This window comes from Mytilus trossulus, unplaced genomic scaffold, assembly GCF_036588685.1.
Source record: "Mytilus trossulus isolate FHL-02 unplaced genomic scaffold, PNRI_Mtr1.1.1.hap1 h1tg000211l__unscaffolded, whole genome shotgun sequence".
Lineage (NCBI taxonomy): Eukaryota > Metazoa > Mollusca > Bivalvia > Mytilida > Mytilidae > Mytilus > Mytilus trossulus.
Window position 1 is genome coordinate 1,125,729 of NW_026963311.1, and position 20,908 is coordinate 1,146,636.

Here is a 20,908-nt window from a genome sequence, read left to right on the forward strand (position 1 = left end):
TGACGAAAATAATTTAGGCCACACAAAATTAAATCCTAGTTCATGTTTCTTGTTTAATAAGGTTTTAACCATTTGCATTTTGAGAAAAATATCTTTATAAGGTAAGAATTGTGCATTCAAATTAAATACACGGCAAAATTCACGAAGTCTAGGCTGATTATTAATCATTTTACAAAAAAAAGGCCAACATTAGGGGGCGTACACCCTCTATGCCCCCTCCCCTGAATCCGCCACTGACTATCGTCTTCACTCATTAATTGTAATAATTTATACAAAGCATGATTTCTCCAATAATATGGTTTGATAAAATAAGATATGAGACCTTTATAAGTGGGACATTTTAAAATGAAATGCATCTCAACTTCAATGTAATTTTTAGAAAAAAACTAGTCTTTTGCCTCATGGAATTGCAGAATAGCGTCCACTTTCTATAGCTAAAATCCTGATCATCCATTAACACAGCTTTCTGAAACAGGTTTAATTTAGTTATTTCGAACCAAACAATTTTGTTTTCTGTCTGGCACATTCCCCGTTTCCATTCTCAATTTTAATATTCTCAAATAATAAAAAAAGACATATAAAGGAAATTGTATATATGATCTTCCAATTGGTGCTTTTGTTCGGGAAAATATGATGTCACGAAGCAAATATCTTTAGGTCAAAGTTTAATCGGTATCCTGTGGCAATATATCATTTTTTGTACTACATGTACATTGTATGATTGGTGCAATTTGGGTGTTCATTTCCCAATACCTTATTTTTTCATGTTGTTGTCCCCCTCCCCGCACACACACGCGCGTTGTTCTTCTATTTCCTAGATCACACAGTTGTTTAACCTCTATATCTCATTATCATGTTTTGAGAAATAGGAGGTTTTTCTGGGAGATATGTATCCACTATCATGGATTTTATCAAATGTGGACACAATGAAATGTATCTACGACTTGTACATTAATATTTAATTACTGGACAATTTTCAGATCAATATACATTTATTGTATTCAAATTATTCTAATTGTAACGATTTCACATGTAATACAGTTGCAGATTTAGGGGTACGGTTGCGGGAGGTGACCCCCATTTTTTGACGAGCCATGCATTTGAAAGGGGACAAATGTTTGGGTTCCCCCTTTATCTTGGGTTTGAAATCTCATTTTGAAAATAAATGGATCGGACCCTGTAATACCTATAATCACAAATATAACATCTGACAATAAAATGGTCCATCTATTTTATTCATTGTCTGTGCTGTTTTGATACTATTGCAGTTTGCACATTTCGTAATTGACAGGCCACAGAAAGGGCCATAAACCATACACGGAAAGATAAAATATTGATCTAAGTGTAATCAAGACCATAAATTTGGTCCCTATGATCTAAAGTTAGAAAATTAATAAAATCAAATCCATATATACTCGGCATATGCAACCTACTACCACTTCATCAACAGACCACAGCTCACGTGGAAACTTGCTTCGTGGCTTAATCCACAATGCACACTAACAATTTGAAACAAAAGGGTTCTCATTTTATAATGAAGTTTGAGGGCTTCATAGCTAGTGTAGAATGAAGAACAGCAATCGAAGTGTAGTTAAACATTAAGGTATGCTAGAAGATATGTTTCAGGTATTTGTTGAACCTGTGACATTTGTCGTAGAAAGCTTGCTACAAAGATAGGGCGGCGACTACGGCGGCGGCGTTATCTGACTTCATAAAAGCTTTATTTTTTAGAAATGGAAGACCTGGATGCTTCATACTTTGTATATAGATGCCTCATGTTACGAAGTTCCCGTCTGTTACATGTTCATTGTCTTTGACCTTATTTTCATGGTTGTGTGACAACTTGAAATTAGTTAAGATTTTTTTTAATGTTAATTTCTCTCTTAATAAATGAATATGAGTAATATGATAACTATATTTGGTATGTGCGTACCTTGCAAGCTTCCCATGCCCGTCAGACAGACTTCACTTGACCTCAACCTCATTATTTTTTTTATCAGGGAACAAGGTTAAGTTTTGGTGGTCAAGTCCGTATCTCAGATACTCTAAGAAATAGGTCTTGTATATTTGGTGTATGGAAGGACTGTAAGGTGTACCATATGCAACTATTACAGTCATAATAACGTTCGATAACTCTGCATGTGACTGGTTCAATTAGGATTTTTTTCTACTGGTTACCTGGTGAATTAAGTAAAGAAAATTGAAAAATATATTTAGTTCACCTCGGTTTATATCCATTCGATGTCTTCTTTTATGAATATAAAATAATATTGCAAAAAATGTCATAGCTAATTGGACAACACTAACCGGCATAGTTCAGTTCAGTTTCTTGTATATTCCTCCATTAAATGTGGAGCACTACCCAAAGGGTATAGTTTGAGCAACTATTTACACCTTAAAACATAGGGAAACAATTAATTTAAATTATATACAGATGACTGAATTAGGTTATAATGATCACTAAATAATAGATATCATAATTAATTCATAGGATTGTCATCATAAAGTTTTTAAAAAATATATAATAATTTATATGTGCTAGGGTGTAGGAAAGTGTTAAAAGAACAACAACTGCATATACATGTATTTACAAGAATTAAAATGGTCAAAAGTTTAAAATTACTTATAATCATAGCTGAGAGTGCTATACATATATCAGGAATAATAATGAAAATTTCCTGTAAGACTTATGTAAAGTGGTTGGGGTTTGGACAAAAATTAAGGTATAATATATACAAAAATTTTCTTTACAGTTTAATTTCTATATGGAGATCTTGTCATTACTCTTTTTAAATTATAACTGATATCTTACAATTTTAAAGTGAGGATTTATTTTTAAAAACTAATAAGCCGTAAAATCGTTAGGATGGTATACTATTTGTAAGTAACAATTTTAAGAAGTTTACTTATACTGTACTTGTGATCAGGTTTTTTATCCTTTTTTGTGCGCAGCAAGTGCATCTCATAACACATATTTCTAGCCAGAGTTTCAATGTTTTCATACACAGTTTGGTAACAGTTTATGTCCTTGCTAGTACAGTCTATTATGAGCTGCAGTAAATTCCCTTGTTGTTTGATCTTCTTGTATGTTGACGTATCAATTTCATCCATTGTCTGTTCGATTTTTGAGCAGTATTTAGATCTTATTTGTTCTAGTTCTTTGCAGTGTAGAATAAAATGTTCTAGATCTTCATTTTCCTGTTCGCAAATTGTACACATAGGGTTAACTTTTGGATCGAACTTAGCTCTTTTGGCTTGGAATATGTACGTTTGAGTACTTATTCTTGCTTTTATTTCTCCTGCCTTTACATCTTTACTATTGTTTTTTACACTTTTCCATATATTGTGAGCTTCATTTAATGGATTGTTCTGTATCTCTATGTATTTAAGTGATGTTTTTTCCATTTTTTCATTATGACATTCATTTTTCCAGTATTCCTTGATCTTTATTCCTACTAGTCTTTTCCATTCCATTTTATTCTGTGGATTTTCTATGTAGTAGCTACTGGATTTCAAATTGTATTTTGATAGAGTTTTTTCTACTCTGTTGATAAAGTCTTTTCCTCTTTGGTCTGATAATACTATTTGTCGGCGCAGAATTTCACATTCTATGGTCCCTGGATTTCGAACAATATTCATGAAGAAGGTAAGTACATTTTTGTCTAATGTGATGGCAATAGGTTCTGCTCCTACCAGGGTATATACAGCCATATTTGCTGTATTATTACATAGGTATTGTCAAAACATGCATCTACATAGGTATTGTCAAAACTTACATCGTGATTAGGTGCCATGTTTGTTTTCTTTGATCACGTTGATGTTATGACTTAATTAATATCTCCTTAATTTAGCTTTGTCTAAGGCTATTCTTATAGTTACAATAACGTTTCATATTTAATTGCAATATAAACAGTGAAAAGAAATTGAATCATGTGCATTAACAAAATAAGTGTCGAACATCCTCTACGTTTGAAAATTATTTGTTCGCCATTTTTCAAAATTTTATAAAAATAACAACAGCATGTTTAAGCTTGATAAAAAGGAACTAATTTTTGATTACATACTGCTTTAAGGTAAGGCAATGATTGAAAACGCGAGCACCCAACAGTTATTTAATTTTCATTGTAAAAATCGTACAAATTACATTTTTACCATGTCGCCCCACGCTGTCAATTTGGTCGCCATCTTGAAAAATAATAGTAGATTTTCTGAAAATAGCTTATTTTCAAATCAATTTGGAAGGGACATAATAGAAAATTAAACTATTCTATATACGGTATTTCAAATATTTATGAATATAATAATAAGCACAAAGACCCACAATTATTCCATCTGTTTTGTTTAAATCGCAATTTAAGGTTAAAGACGACAGAAAATCCAATATTTATCGTAGTTGTATGATTTAACAGTGTGAACTATCGAGGCAACAAGACAAATTTTTAAAAGCATTTGGAAGGGAGAAGATCAAAAATTAAACTATTTCAAAAGGAATATTTATATTTCTAAATATACGAGGAATTACTACAAAGACCCACACTTTTAGTATCATGAACTTTAAGTAATGTATTTCATCGATTCCAGAAAGTCCCTATTTCAATTTTTTACAATTTACTTGGGCTTGATACGGGTGATGTGTGACGTCACAAAAGTCACGTGATGACTGCTATAGTTGGATATGACGTCAAACTGACAGGTGTCATTTGACCTTGACTTCATTTCCTTGGTTTAGTGGTTATAATTATGTTTTTGTGTTTTGGTCTGGTTTTTTTTTTTATCTGTTTGCAATAGGTCTACTATATGTGATGTATGGAAGTATTGTAAGGTGTACATGTCTAGCTGGCAGGTGTCATCTGACCTTGAACTCATTTTCATGGTTCAGTGGTCACAGGTAAGTGTTTGAGTTTTGGTCTTTTTTTCTATTACTATATGCAATAGGTTAACTATATTTGTTGTATGGAAATATATCATTATGTATTTGTCAGTCTCGCAGGTTTTATGGACTTTGACCTTATTTTCACGGTTCATTGATCAGTGTTAAGTTTTTGTGTTTTGGTAATATTTTCTTTAACTATAAGCAATAGGTCAACAATATTTGATAATTCTATAAACCCTGAGTTTTCTATCGATTACATGCCAGGAAATCATCGCTTAAAAATCCGGTTGACCTCCTACGGCACCCATTAACAGATAAAGATTTGATTTTAATTAAAAAAAAAAATATGACCTGCATGTAAGTGTCGCTTAAAATAGTGTAATATACAAAACGATCAATATAAATTTATCCGAGGCAATTTCTTTGCATGTATAAATTATATATAAATATACTAAATAAATAAATGATTTGGAAAATACGTTGAAGGTATAAAAAGTCATGAGAATTCCGAATGCAATAAGGTTCTATCCGGGCACTCTGGTTCTAAACCCTGGTTCCATCTGGGTTGTTTGGTTCTGAACCTTGGTTCTTTGGTTCGAAACCATGGTAACTGGTTCAACATCCGGGTTGTTTGGTTATAGCAACCCGAATTCCTGGTTCCATCTGGGTTCTTTTCTAGATTATTCTAATGTTCCCGTTGAACTTGAAGAAGATAACCACAAGTATCCGAATAAAAAGGTAAAGTAGGTCAAAGACGCTAAAATTGTTTTATAACATTAAACATTTCAGGATCGACGGTTAAAGAAGCTGTAAGGTATTTATTTTCTCATTCTAATGATTAGGAAACTAGATAAAAATAAAGCATCGTTTAGATTTTAAAAATAAATCGAAATGGTTCATTATATCGAACATTATTTTATTTAATTCAGTCGTTCTGTTTTTATTTATTTCCTTTAATATTTCTAGACGTTTTAAAACAACAAAATTTGGAGACCTGTCGTTCAATTGGCCAACGATATATGCATCTAGCCACTTCACCAGTTGACGACTTGCATATATATTTAAAGGCACATTTAAAGTTCGAATGCATTTTATTTAATAGTTGCTTTGTAATAATATCAGATTTGATAGAAATACGTATGAAGTATATAATATGTAACAAATCGTTTTGTTCAAAACGGAATCTTAAAAGACATATAAAAAGAAAGTGATGATCAATTTAAGTTTAATTGAATAATAAGTTATAAAATATAACAAAAATGTATATGTACAATAAATTTGTCAAATTTTATACTACTTGTGAAATTAAGGCATGCATATAATCATTATAGGCCAAAAAGAATCAAATCAAAATGAAGATTGAATAGTTTTATAATAGAATTGTGTGTATGTGTGTTAATGACAGTGCTGGTGGAATGGGTAGCACCAGCACACTAGTCAGAACTTCTGTGTTGGTACCATAGAAAAGGAACATAAACTGCGGAGTTACTCTAGTCCGTTCGTCCCGAACGTCAAAATAAAAGGGTTCCGTTGTTTTAACTTTAGTGGCCCCAACCAAATACTACAAAACTTATACACAAAATAAAAAGAAGATGTGTCATGAGTGCCAATAAGAACACTCCACAAAAGACTAAATGATACAGAAATTAAAAGCTATAAGTCACCCTATGGCCTTAGACAATGAGCAAAGTCCGTACCGCATAGTCAGTTGTAAAAAGCACAGAGAAAAGAAACGGACAAATTATGTACAAAAAATGAACAAAAACAAATATGTAACACATAAACAAACGACAATTCATGAATTAGAGTCTTGTGACTTGGGACAGGTACATACAAACAGAATGCGGCGGATTAAACATGCTAGCAGGATCCCCACCCTTCACCTCATGTGGCATGAGCGCCAAAGAAGAACTCTCCACAAGAGACCAGGTAACACAGAAATTAACAACTATATGTCACCATACGGCTTTCAACAATGAGCAAATAGGTATAGAAGATGTTGTATGAGTGCCAATGAGACAAATCTCTATATTCAAATAACAATTTATAAAAGTAAACCATTATAGGTCAATGTACGGCCTTCATACGGAGCCTTGGCTCTCACCGAACCACAAGCTATAAAGGGCCCAAAAACTACTAGTGTAAAACAATTCAATGGAGAAAACCAACGGTCTAATCTAAATAAAAAAAACGAGAAACGAGAAAAACGTATAAATTTCACAAACAAACGATAACTACTGTACATCAGATTCCTGACTTAGGACATGTGCAAACATTTGCAGCCGGATGAAACATTATTGTAACATCACAACATAGAAAAAAACACGATAAAACGAAATTCAAACGATGGCACATGCATACTAAATAGGGCGGGGTTGAACATGTCAGCGGGGTCTTCACCATCTCCCTAACCTGGGACAATGGTTATTTCCACATACAAAAAAATGAATTTGAAATTTGGAAGCGTCACTTTTACCGTTCAAGAGTTATCATGTTCCTTTAAAAACATAGAAAATCCTGAATTTGCGTTTTCGTTCTTTTAAATAAGTTTGACTCAATCAAATTTTATAAACCTTATACGTAATGCGTATTACCCCATAACACAGCTCTATCAAGTTCTATATGGGGTGGTGTTACTGTTCAATAGTTATTAGATATAAGAAGTTGATACTAGTACTAATGATACAGATATCAACACGTAGACTAAAGATAGGAAAGATAATGCTTAATCTGTTGTTTCTGTTCTTTAACTTTAGTTTGCCTCAACCAAATGTTTTGAAACTTATACACAATGCTTATGGTCACTTAACAGTCAAAATTACGTGAATCCTGTTTCTATATGTGGAGTATACTTGTGTCTTCTTTTCACAAGCAGGGACATCTGTGGCCCATAGACGTATTGTACATATATTTCAGTAAACGGCTGATTTACTTCCTTTGGCTTCCACTTCTATTAGAATTAACTTGCATATTTTTTTTAGGATTGCGGTGCAGTTTGATAACAGACAGTGACCAGCATAAAAAAGTGTTTCACTAGATTGAGCTCTTTGTCTAAGTGTACTTTAAAGGTTCTTCGCACTGAGTTCAGTTTATTGATATGCGAATACCTTCATGTGATTTTTAAGATGCTTAAACAGACTATCCATATCAACATGTCCATCAAATGAAATCCAAGGTAAAATGATTGAACCAGTTTGAATTATCAATCTATCACAACTTGCAGTACATGGTGCTACTAGAGCAGTAAATATTCTTTCTAATTTTCACAGCAATAAAAAGATTTAGTTTTCATTTGATCAAAACATTCTTCATATCAAAAATTGAGAATGGAAATGTGAAATGTGTTTAAGAGACAGTAACATGACAAAAAAGCAAAAAGCAGTCAAAGGTCACCAATGGGTTTTTAACAAAGTGAGAAAATCCCTCGCCCGGCGGCGGACTTCAGATTGCCCCTTAACAAAATGTGTACTAGTTCAAACTCCAATACATAAAACCGATCTTACAATTAAAAATATACAAATATATCTAAATATTTAATATAGATATAAATATATTAGATATAAGTGCAATCAGACGATTCTCCATATACTTCAAACAGAATATACAAGTTGTACAATGAGGACAAAGGTCAAGATCATATAAAGTTTCTCGTGCCACAAGACTCACCATCTTATGACAATACATCGTCATGTTACATATTCAGAAGCAAGGTCAATTTAGAATTATACTTCTAGGTCAGGGTAATATACAAAGGAACACACTGTATCATGATTATACACCCACACTGCATAGGTCAAGAGTCAAAAAGTCATAGTCTGGTCAGGAGTTCCATGCCAAAAAAAAACCACAAAGCAGTCCTGCACGAAATTTCATAACGTATCAATGTCTCATGGCATGATGCACTACACATGCCGAATACAGCAAACATAGGTCAGGGACCGAAACAGAAGACATGTATCTAAACTCAATAGAACAGTACTTGTATTTCAGGTCACTATATGCAAGTGCCTTCAACATAGAACATAAACTCTTGCAACAATTCAAAGTTAAAACGTCTTTCACAAAAGTTTGATTAGGATTTTTTGCAACGATTACCTTACCACTGTTAATCGAAAATCGGATCTTAAAACTAGGGTTTACCATTAATTTCTAATCTTACCATGTGATATCACTATGGTAAAGTGATAGAAACACTTGATGCAGTCATGAAATTGAATATTTGCAATAGTACGACGAGAACAATACAAGACAGAGTAAGTAACAAATGAAAGTAATTATACATACGAACTTTTTATCACAATGCACAAACAAGGAACCGTAGTTTTCATTCATTTTATTCATTTAAAATGTACGCTCTCGTTAAACAATGGAAATTAACGCTGTATATTTATATAAACGGCCAATCTTGTAAATAAATAAATAAATAAGTAATTACACCTTTTTACTAGAATGAAAGATATGGCTCTTTTTATCCTAATTTTGCCATATTGTTTGTTTTATGGGCAATGAAGAAAAAAAATCCACAGTTGTGTACCTTTCGGCAGCCTGTAGGTATAGTGTCCGGCAAGGATCGATTTTTTTCGAGTGATTCGGTCCATTTTTTTCGAGTGATAACACATGCGATAAGATCAATTAACTGCCATTTCGTAATTATAATAGGTTTTTTTACATTACTACCCATCTTATATTGAATACTTTACATGTTTCAATCAAAGAAGCACAATTTCCTTGTATTTAAACCAAACATTCAGTGTTTGTTATTGTCCGGGTTTCACGAGAGCAACTGTGAAATCGTCCGGGTTTTTAGTCAAATGGTCCGGGGTTTTTACAGAAAATTTGAATAAGAAAAGGGTATTCTAGACTTTAAAAAATGACTTTTCTAGTTTATACTTGTAATTAAATGACTAAAAATATTTTCTATTCTCAATAAATATTGATCAAAACTAACCTTTTTGAATTTAATTTAAGTTTTCTGTTCGGAAATCGTTCTACCACAACTTTCCAGTATTAAATTAGAAATTATTGGATCCTTTATAACCAGACAGAAGCTAGCGAACTTATTATGGTAAAGTCTGTATCGCAGATGCTATAAGGGAACGACCATTTATCGTCAAGGGTTTTTTGTTTTTTTTCTAAAAAAAATATTGAGATGACCAATTAAATTAACCTCCTGAATCCAGATTTCCCCCATACCGTATACATGGTATAGTTTTATATTTAATGAAAATAAAAACAAATCATGCTCCATTGGTTATGCAATGTTGTCTAATTGTTACCGGTAAGTTTGGTGGTTTTATCTGTTTTTCAGCTTCTACATGATTAGTAGAGCAGTGGCTCATGATCACTGTACGTGCTTAAACGGCCGTGGGTAACTTAACTTAATAAGTTACCCACAGCCCAAGATGGAGCCACCTGGCTTCGGTTAGGAAGTTTGCTATATATGATTACAATACCATGAATACAAAAGTAATGTTCAGTAATTAAAAAGTTATATAAATCTCTTAGGGAAACTCTGCAATGTAAAACGTGGTTTGTTACTACAAAATAAACCGCGGCCATTACAGCACGATTTCCAAAAACACTTATGTAACTTCAAAACAAGTTTATCATTGACTAGTATAGGTGCCAGTGGCGGATCGAAAATGTTCATAAGTGGGGGCCCACTGACTGACCTTATAATTTATAAGTAAGAAAAAGTCAATCACCTAGCATAAAAGATTTAAAAAAATGTTTGAATGATCTTGAATTAAACATGCATGCTTTTGAAATAAATTACTATTTATTAATTAAGAAATAATTCCTTCATGTCATGCTCTATGCTCATTTTAAAATGGGTAGACATTATATTTTCGATATTTTACACTGAGCGTTAGCCCCCCCCCCCCCCCCCCCCCTCCCCCCCCCCCCCCTTTTTGGGAAAAAAATGGTTGCTTATATAGGGAATCACTGAAGCGTGACTGGAGCGGCCCCCCTCTTAGGTCAGTCAGTGGGTCCCCACTTATGAAAATTTTCGATCCGCCACTGGCACCTATACTAGTCAATGATATTTTTTTTAAAAGCACTGTTCCATCAAGTGTGCGGCACTCTTGTTTCTGTCGGTATTTGCAAGTTGGTATTTGCATAAGTCAACAGCATTCTTAAGACAAAGAGATACTGGGTAAAGTGCAAAAAACTATCACCAAGACAAAGGTCCTTTTCTTTAATATTTGAATAAAATCTTATCGTATATTTTTATGTCCACGGTCATAGTTTTAGTTTAACACTGCCCTTATGTCTATCCTGCGCTCCATAGGTAAATCCTCAATTATCTCCCTTTTTATTTTGTCACAGTTTAGTGTGTTTACACACCTCAGAGTTCAATATACATGTACACAGTAGTCAGAACAGGTGAACAAGGCAATGAAAAAAGTAAACTAGTAAATAGAGAATGGTTAGGCATTATATTTGACCATATTTTACACCTCGCTTGCTCATTTTAACATGGGTAGGCATTATATTTGTCGATATTTTACACTCAGCGTTAGCGAGGTGAAAAATGTGGTCAAATATAATGCCTACCCATGTTAAAACGAGCATAGAGCATGACACGAAGGAATTATTTCGATTCTAATAGGACAAATACAGTATTTTTATAGGTCGAAGCGTCGGGAAATACTGTGAAAATGTTTGGCTTTTCCCATTTCCTTCCCGAGGAGTCGGTGCATTACATTTCATATAAATGATAAGTTTAAAAACTACGAGCAGGGTAAATATATGTTGTTTTATAAAATGTATAATAAATAGTCATGCTAGCTGCTTAAATGTATACATTTTAAAGGATAACAATGGAAATAATGTTAATATACACAGTAAGCCATGTAAGTTCGTGCGCATGTGTCAAACATATTTTTTATGCTCTGACATTAGAACACGGCTTTGTTTACAAAGAGTAATAAGGACATCATTTTAGAATTTCTCTTAAAAACTAACACGGGCCCTTTGAACCAGTGGCGGATTCAGAAATTTTCATAAGTGGGGGCCCACTGACTGCCTCAGAGGGGGCCGGCTCCAGTCATATATAATCTACTTTATCGATTGTGACCGCCGTTTCTAGTTTTCATTTAACAAACAACAAAGTTTTAATATGTTTAATACCAAAGTTCTTGAACATGTTTGAATCGGTGATAAACATTTTGACATACAATGTACAATGTATTAGGCCAAGAACAATAATATTATAATAATCTTAAACGCAAATGTCTATATATAGGGAATATAGGGTGTGCAAATCATAACAAAATGATCATGATATTCATTTTTAATAGCATTTATATTGCAACATTGACATAATAATAATATTTATACTGCAATCGTTCTATTTGAGCAGTCAAAATGCGTTGACCGTATATTCCTATGTCATATACAGTCACTGACCTGATATCACTTTTCCTCATGAATATTTAAATAGAAATTGTCGAAATTATTCATACGACCTCTTCAATGTGTTTCATCGTGTTGTATATTTCTCCGCATGTGTGACATGAGGCTTTTTTAAAGGGGGATTTTTCCAAATATTTAACATTTTAAATCAAATAAATAACATTAACTAACTAAACAACCATTGAAAATGTTTTTTTAGATTGCAGTATAAAGACAATAAAAGTGCATTGACTTGACATATCAACGATATAAGGATTCGGCCCGAAACGGGGAAAATGCTCGGCACAGCCTCGCATTTCCCCGTTTCTAAGCCTCATCCTTATATCGTTGATATGTCAAGTCAATGCTTATTGTCTATTTATTCTCGTAAACCATAGTACACATAGTCTTTCATTTCGAGGCACATTGTTACATGTACATGTATATCTACCAATTTCAATGGTGAGTTTAAGTGAACCACATCTATGTTGTGTCATTAAGAGTCTAACATTAACATCAAGAAGTAAATATTTTTCCAAACAAAAGTCAATTTTGAACATTTTCAAAATATCCAATTATTCACAATCCAACATACTAGAATGCCAGCTTTGTATAAATTGATCATAGAGGCGTAGTTTCAAAACATCATATGAAAAAATGTATATATATTTGTACAATTTCAGGTTTTTTACCATTTTAATTTTCAGTCAGGGGTACTACTTGTACAAGTGTATTTTATTTACTTGAAGAAGTAAAAAAAAATATACACATATAAGTAAATTTGTAGGATACTTATACAAGTGAGTTTTATTTACTTGTATAGGTAAAAAAAAAATTGGCTGAGTTATATCCCTTCCACAATCAGATTTTTTTACTTGTATAGGTAAAAAAATCATCCTTTCTTCTTTTCTTGAATTCTGAAGATTTCTTTGCTCTAATAGAATTTTAAATTGTGTACCCTTCGCAGATATCTTTACTAATCATTCAAGTGTAATTTCATGGACAATGAAAGTCCCATTTGTCTGTTATCTTCTTAACACTGCTCATTTACAAGCCCCAAAGGAGCAATTTTTGATTGCCTTGCGCAAATATTCAAGATCTTTGCTCAATCAGTTTCTTTGGTGAATTAATGAGATGAAACATTGAACTTTAATGAAAAAATTTGAGAAAACCTGGGAAAAATCATTAAAGGCATGATTTTACATCTCAAAACTTGAGGATTTTTGTGGGATTGTAAGAAAAATTTACTTGTACAAGTAAATTTTTCAGAAAATTAAGGGGAGATTATTCAAACATTATTTATTTACTTATATGTGTATATTTTTTTCCACTTCTTCAAGTAAATAAAATACACTTGTACATGTATAAGTAGTACCCCTGACTGATTTTGTTCAAACAGAGACTTAATCTTACAAGGGTTTATAAAAGAATGATTATATATATTATATAAAAATGATTGTGAAGATTATTCTTGACTAATCCTTGACTTTTCCTTATAAATATGATAAATAATTTGTTAATATTTATTTCAGGATAAACTCAGATTCATCAGTATGGAGGGAAGTGTTGGGGAGAAGATTAAACAGGAGGAACAAGAAAAAACATCAGGTTATATTTTTAATAACAATACTTTATCTTTGTATTTTTTTTACTATAAAGCATGTTCAAGGGAAGTTCAGTCCAAAGGACAAATTATTTAATTATCTTAAGTTAACTTAAGATTAACTATATTTTGTGATGCAGAACAGTCTTATATTACAACTCTAGCTTCCCATGTATGGTTTCTCGGTGCATGTTTCTTTTTAAATTTTAATACCAAAACATTCACTAAATATTATAATGGATGATGGAAGAACATCATTCACAAATATCAGTCAGAGGTCAGACATAAACAAGTTGATTTTTGTTTTGGACTTAAAGAAGTCAAAACATGTATCTATCATAAAAATGTGTTTTCAATTTAAGACTCATCTAAGTCAGAAAATGACAGACTTGTTTTAAAAGGTCTATTTAATATGTTGATGAACAAACATAATTTGACTTGGTGGCCTAAACACCACCTACATGTATGACAACAAAAACCTGTCTAAGAGTTCACAAGGACTTGAGCTATCTATATTTAATTATGTAATTGAACATCCTTACTAAACACCTCATTAAGTGTGGTTCCAGGTGGTTGCATTGTAAGGTTAATTAACATTATCTTTGATTTTTTTACTCTCATTTTTCTTTAGAAGACAAAGCATTGTCTTTCAATGTTGTCATTATTTGATTTAGATGCATGACCTTTTTATGAATATGTATGGGACTTGAAATAAACCAATTTTGATAACTTTTCGAATTGTAGGAGTCCATATTTGCAACTTTTTGATTCTGGTCAATTATTTCTTGGACTTATATTGGACTTATTATAGTTGTATATTGTCTTGCATTTAAATTAGACAACTCAGACAAATCCTAAAATTTTCAAATTTAGACCTCTATGAGTCAAAAGCAGATTCAGACTTATTAATATCTGAGCTCTGACTGAATATAAATCAAAATGTAGACATCTTTCCAAGATGTCTGCATTTTGATTTAAATTCGTTACTTACACATCATTTGCACATTCAGGTATTTCACATCCAATCTAGATCTTTTATGGTAATACATGTGTACTATACAAATCACTAGAATTTCGTTATTCCTCAAAAGCTATATGTTTTCCCTTTCAAACATTCCATAATTTTGTAGTGGCAGTTTAAATTTCCTGTCCCTATACATGTATTTAGGTTGACTCCTACCTTGCAGAACCTGCAGCCTATTGTATTTATTGTTAACTTGTCTTGTCTTAGAAATTATAGGTCACCGTACAGCCTTCAACAATGAGCAAAGCCCATACCGCATATAGTCAGATATAAAAGGCCCGTATGTATGCATTGGCCACAGGTACTTAAAATAATTTATTGTTATTAAGAAAATACATGCAAAGTAAAATGGCTGTCAACCAATCAAAATCCACAACATTGTTATACGACCGCAAATTTTGAAAAAATTTTCGTCGTATATTGCTATCACGTTGGCGTCGTCGTCTGCGTCGTCGTAGTCGTCGTCCGAATACTTTTAGTTTTCGCACTCTAACTTTAGTAAAAGTGAATAGAAATCTATGAAATTTTAAGACAAGGTTTATGACCATAAAAGGAAGACTGGTATTGATTTTGGGAGTTTTGGTCCCAACATTTTAGGAATTAGGGGCCAAAAAGGGCCCAAATAAGCATTTTCTTGGTTTTCGCACAGTAACTTTAGTTTAAGTTAATAGAAATCTATGAAATTTTGACACAAGGTTTATGACCACAAAAGGAAGGTTAGGATTGATTTTGGGAGTTTTGGTTCTAACAGTTTAGGAATTAGGGGCCAAAAAAAGGGCCCAAATAAGCATTATTCTTGGTTTTCGCACAATAACTTTAGTTAAAGTAAATAGAAATCAATGAAATTTAAACACAATGTTTATGACTACAAAAGGAAGGATGGTTTTGATTTTGGGATTTTCGGTCCCAACAGTTTAGGAATTAGGGGCCGAAAAGGGACCCAAATAAGCATTTTTCTTGGTTTTCGCACCATAGCGTTAGAATAAGTAAATAGAAATCTATGAAATTTAAACACAAGGTTTATGACTATAAAAGGAAGGTTGGTATTGATTTTGGGAGTTTTGGTCCCAACAGTTAAGGAAAAAGGGGCCCAAAGGGTCCAAAATTAAACTTTGTTTGATTTCATCAAAATTGAATAATTGGGGTTCTTTAATATGCCGAATCTAACTGTGTATGTAGATTCTTAATTTTTGGTCCCGTTTTCAAATTGGTCTACATTAAGGTCCAAAGGGTCCAAAATTAAATTTAGTTTGATTTTAACAAAAATTGAAACCTTGGAGTTCTTTGATATGCTGAATCTAAAAATGTACTTAGATTTTTGATTATTGGCCCAGTTTTCAAGTTGGCCCAAATCGAGGTCCAAAATTTAACATTGTTTGATTTCATCAAAAATTGAATAATTGGGGTTCTTTGATATGCCAAATCTAACTGTGTATGTAGATTCTTAATTTTTGGTCCAGTTTTAAAATTGGTCTAAATTAAAGTGCAAAGGGTCCAAAATTAAACTAAGTTTGATTTTAACAAAAATTAAATTCTTGGGCCTCTTTGATATGCTGAATCTAAACATGTACTTAGATTTTTGATTATGGGCCCAGTTTTCAAGTTGGTCCAAATCAGGATCTAAAATTATTATATTAAGTATTGTGCAATAGCAAGTCTTTTCAATTGCTCAGTATTGTGCAATGGCAAGAAATATCTAATTTCACAATATTGTGAAATAGCAAATTTTTTTTTAATTAAGAGTTATCTTTCTTTGTCAAGTATAGTAAGCAAGAAATATCTGCAAGAATTTTTTTTAATTGGAGTTATCTTTCTTTGTCCAGAATCAACTTAAATCTTTGTTATATACAATATACAATGTATATTCACTTTTTACTACCAACTGATAAATTTAAATAATCTTTACCATTCAGTGATAACAAGCAGTTTTTTTACATCTTAATATTTTATGATGTATTTAAATGAGTAGTTATTGTTGCAAACTCCATTAGAATATTTTAATTGAAATTAGTTTTGGAATAAGGGAAAGGGGGATGTGATTAAAAAATTGGGTTCAATTTTTCTCATTTGAAATTTCATAAATAAAAAGAAAATTTCTTCAAACATTTTTTTGAGAGGATCAATATTCAACAGCATAGTGAATTGCTCTAAGAGAAAACAAAAATTTTAAGTTCATTTGAATACATTCATTCTGTGTCAGAAACCTATGCTGTGTCAACTATTTAATCACAATCCAAATTTAGAGCGGAATCCAGCTTGAATGTTGTGTCCATACTTGCCCCAACCGTTCAGGGTTCAACCTCTGCGGTCGTATAAAGCTACGCCCTGCGGAGCATCTGGTATATTTAATGAGAGTAACTTAGTTGGTGAAATTTTTTTAAACTGTTTGAATTAAGTTGAGTGTAGGATAAAAAACTATCCCAAACAACTGATTAGTGTTTAAAATCATTTATCATTTTTATGTCACTTTATAATACACTACCTTATAAATATATTGTTTGATATTGTAGTTGAGGAACCAGTCATGCAGAGCCAAAGCAACACAGAAAAAGAAGCAAATGATGAAGAAATCACAGGAAACATATTACATGATTGTGATATATGTGGTAAACAATATACATCTAATTATCAGTTCAAGTTACACATGCGACATCATGCTGGAATGAAAGTTTACACTTGTGAAGTGTGTGGTTTTGCCGTTTTAAGGAAAAATGCTTTGGAAATACACATGAGAACTCATACTGGTGATAAACCTTATCAGTGTGAAAAATGTGGAAAAGGGTTTAAAGAAAAAGATCATGTGTTGAGGCACATGATAACACATTCTGATGATAGACCCTTTGTTTGTGACATATGTGGTAAAACATTTAAGCATATTCAAAACTTAAAAAAACATGTAAAACAACATGCAAGTGCCAACCCTTACAAATGTGATGTGTGTTGTAAAGGGTTTAGTCAGGCTGTTGAGTTAGAGGAACACATGAGAACACACCCCGCCCATGATGGTCCTTTTAAATGTAATGTGTGTTATAAAGTGTTTAGTCAGCATTTTGATTTAGAGGAACACATGAAAACAGACCCTGACGGTGATGGTCCGTATAAATGTTATGTATGTTGTAAAGAATTTGAACGGAGTGAGCAATTACAGATCCACTTAAGAGTGATGCATAAATGCATTAAGTGTGGAGAAGTGTTTAAAACTTCAGCTCTCTTAAAGATACACAAGAAAATACATGTTGGTGAAAAATGCTTTGTATGCAGCATATGCGGTACAGCCTTTAAGGAGAAGGCAACCTTACAAAAACATTTTACTAGACATTCTGATGAAAAACCTTTTAAATGTGATGTATGTGATAGATGCTTTAGGCTGGATAAACTCCTAAAAACGCACTTGAAAGTACATACAGGTGATAGGGCTCAATTTATATGTAATGTATGTGGTAAAGTGTTTATTAAGAGGTGTTCCTTAAAGGAGCACATGATACTACACAGTGGTGAAAAACCATATAAATGTGAAACATGTGGTGATACATTTAGTCAGAATAGAAGTTTAAAAGGACACTTGAGAAAGCATAAACTTTATAAATGTGATGTATGTGGTAAAGAGTATAGTCAAAGTCATAGTTTAGCAAATCATGTCATGACTCACACGGGTGAAAGTCCATATAGATGTATTGTCTGTGATAAAGGTTTTATTGTTAAAGCAGCCCTTCAAAAACACATGAGAAAACACTCACAGGATCATGATGATAGACCTTACAAATGTGGAGAGTGTGGGAAGGGATTTACAGGGCCTTATTTTTTAGAGACACACTTGAGGTCCCATACGGGGGATAAACCTTATAATTGTGATATATGTGGTAAATATTTTATTTGTACAAGTAGTCTTAACACACATACACAGAGATTACATACTGCAGTCAAACCTTTAAATCCTGATATATCTGGTGAAAATTTGAGTTCTTCAACTAATCTTAATCTACAAACTACTTACCATGCTGACAAACATCATAAATGTGATATTTGTGGTAAAAGGTTCCGTATGCCAAGCATTTTAAAAATACACATGATCACACACACAGGTGAGAGGCCATATAAATGTGAAATATGTTGTAAAGGACTCTGTACTTCAACCAGCTTAAAAAAGCATATGAAATTACATACTGACCCAACCAAGATAAAAAGGCACATGAGATTACTCATCGATGCAGCCGACATGAGAAAGCACATGAAATTACACATTGACACAACCAACTTATAAAAAGCACATGAGATATCTAACTGACCCAACAAACTTAAGAAAGCACATGAAATTACTCACTAATGCAACCAACTAAAGAAAGCACATGAAATTACTCACTGATGCAACCAACTAAAGAAAGCACATGAGATTTTTCACTGACACAACTAATTTAAGAAAGCGCATGATGTTGCTCACTGATGCAACCAACTTAAGAAACCATTCATGATTATAAACTGACAAGACATCTTTGAGATGTGATTTACTTTTTGATAAAGGATAATTAGGCAACTCACATTTGAGACCACTAAGACCTTGATTAATATGATACCATTAGGATATTCGTTATAAGGTTTGACTAAAACATTACAAACACTAGCATGATTGTACACTGATCACAACACACAGTATTCTTTTCAACATAATATATTCCACCTGATATGTTTTCTTGAATCCTCTCCCCTTTTTAAAAAAAAATATTGGATCTGCCCCTGAATAGGACACATTGAAATCTGCATTTATGTAAAGCTTTTATTTTACCTCACTTGTTTTAAGAAAAATGTTTGTTATAGTCCGAAAAACCTGAATCTCACAGATGTGCTTTACATGCACAGCCAAGTTTGAAACATGTGATATATTGACTTAACGTTAAGCAGCTTTTGTATGAGAGAAATTAATACTACACTTTAACTATGTATTATTTATGTAAGTAAATGATGTTCAAATTACTTTTTTTGTCGTAACATTGTTTGAAAATAAATGTATAAACAAGTCATTTTGTTACTCAAAATAATGTATCTATAAAAATGGCAATTATATATACAGTATTTCAGATTTTTTTTAAATTTCATGTACATTTAGAATAAGCTGTACTTCATTTGAATATTTAACAGATCACAACTCGGTGCTGCTTTATACAATCGCAGAGGTCTAACCATGAACATTTGGTTCAAATGTGAACACTACATTCCAGCTTAATTTATTACAGCTCATTCTAAATATCAAACAAAGACCTTTGATTTCGTTATACTACATACATGTTGTAGAACGGTGCATTACATTTGCACACATTACCATTACATTTGCGCGCAAAAATCATTACATTTGTGCGCAGATTTTGTTTACATTTGCGCGCATTTTTGGGGGGTGAATCAGGTAAAATACAGGTTATAATGCTTATTTATTTATTAATTTGTTCAATTATTTACAAGTATATCAGTCATGTCAGTACCAATTCCGTTAATTTAAGTATGTTGTCTCTTTGACACATTCCCCATTTCCATTCTTTATGTTATCATAAGGCAAATGTAAGGCACCTATTTTGAAAGAATTTAATCAGTATTTTTTAGGGGAAATACAAGTAATAATGCTTATTTATTTATTGATTTGTTCAAATATTTACAAGTAGCAGTACCCCTTTCGTTAGTATATGTCTCATAAGGCAGGGAAAAAAGAGATAATACCGCAGATGTGTTTCGATTTTCAGATACAATTCAATAAGCCAATGGTGTATCCAAAATTTAAAGAAAATCCGTGACATAGTCCATGCATTGCAACTTGACCTCAAGCTATAACGGGGTTATACTTGGTTTTAGAATTCAATATGAACAGTAAATAATTTGATAAACAAACTATTTTCAAAATTAATAATTGATAGTCACATCCGTTATGAAAAATACAAAAAAATATAGTTATTTATAACTTAATATAATTTGTAATTATATTTTACTGGAGATTACCTTTAAAATAAATGCGCGCAAATGTAATCAA

General features: G+C 32.3%; 1 protein-coding gene across 6 annotated transcripts; it reads left to right on the forward strand.

Moving 5' to 3' along the window:
• Positions 1-11,125: 11,125 nt before the first annotated feature.
• LOC134701059 (zinc finger protein 234-like) lies at positions 11,126-19,747 on the forward strand. Of its 6 annotated transcripts, none has more exons than XM_063562204.1 (3): positions 11,126-11,165; positions 13,804-13,879; positions 17,409-19,747. In XM_063562204.1, the coding sequence occupies exons 2-3, from the start codon at positions 13,825-13,827 to the stop codon at positions 19,157-19,159; spliced, it is 1,806 nt and encodes a 601-aa protein (XP_063418274.1). In that variant the 5' UTR covers positions 11,126-11,165; positions 13,804-13,824; the 3' UTR covers positions 19,160-19,747. The 6 variants fall into 6 exon arrangements, with proteins under 6 accessions (XP_063418274.1, XP_063418273.1, XP_063418270.1 ...); XM_063562203.1 differs by lacking the exon at positions 11,126-11,165 and adding an exon at positions 11,192-11,260 and having other exon boundaries at positions 17,409-19,746; XM_063562200.1 differs by lacking the exon at positions 11,126-11,165 and adding an exon at positions 11,203-11,281.
• The last annotated feature ends 1,161 nt before the right edge of the window (positions 19,748-20,908 follow it).

Coding starts and splice junctions, on each gene's coding strand:
- LOC134701059 (XM_063562199.1), top strand. CDS start 11,592: ATGATAAGTTTAAAAACTACGAGCAGG. Junction 11,619..13,803: donor GTTTAAAAACTACGAGCAGG/GTAAATATATGT, acceptor TATTTATTTCAG/GATAAACTCAGATTCATCAG. Junction 13,880..17,408: donor GGAACAAGAAAAAACATCAG/GTTATATTTTTA, acceptor TTGATATTGTAG/TTGAGGAACCAGTCATGCAG.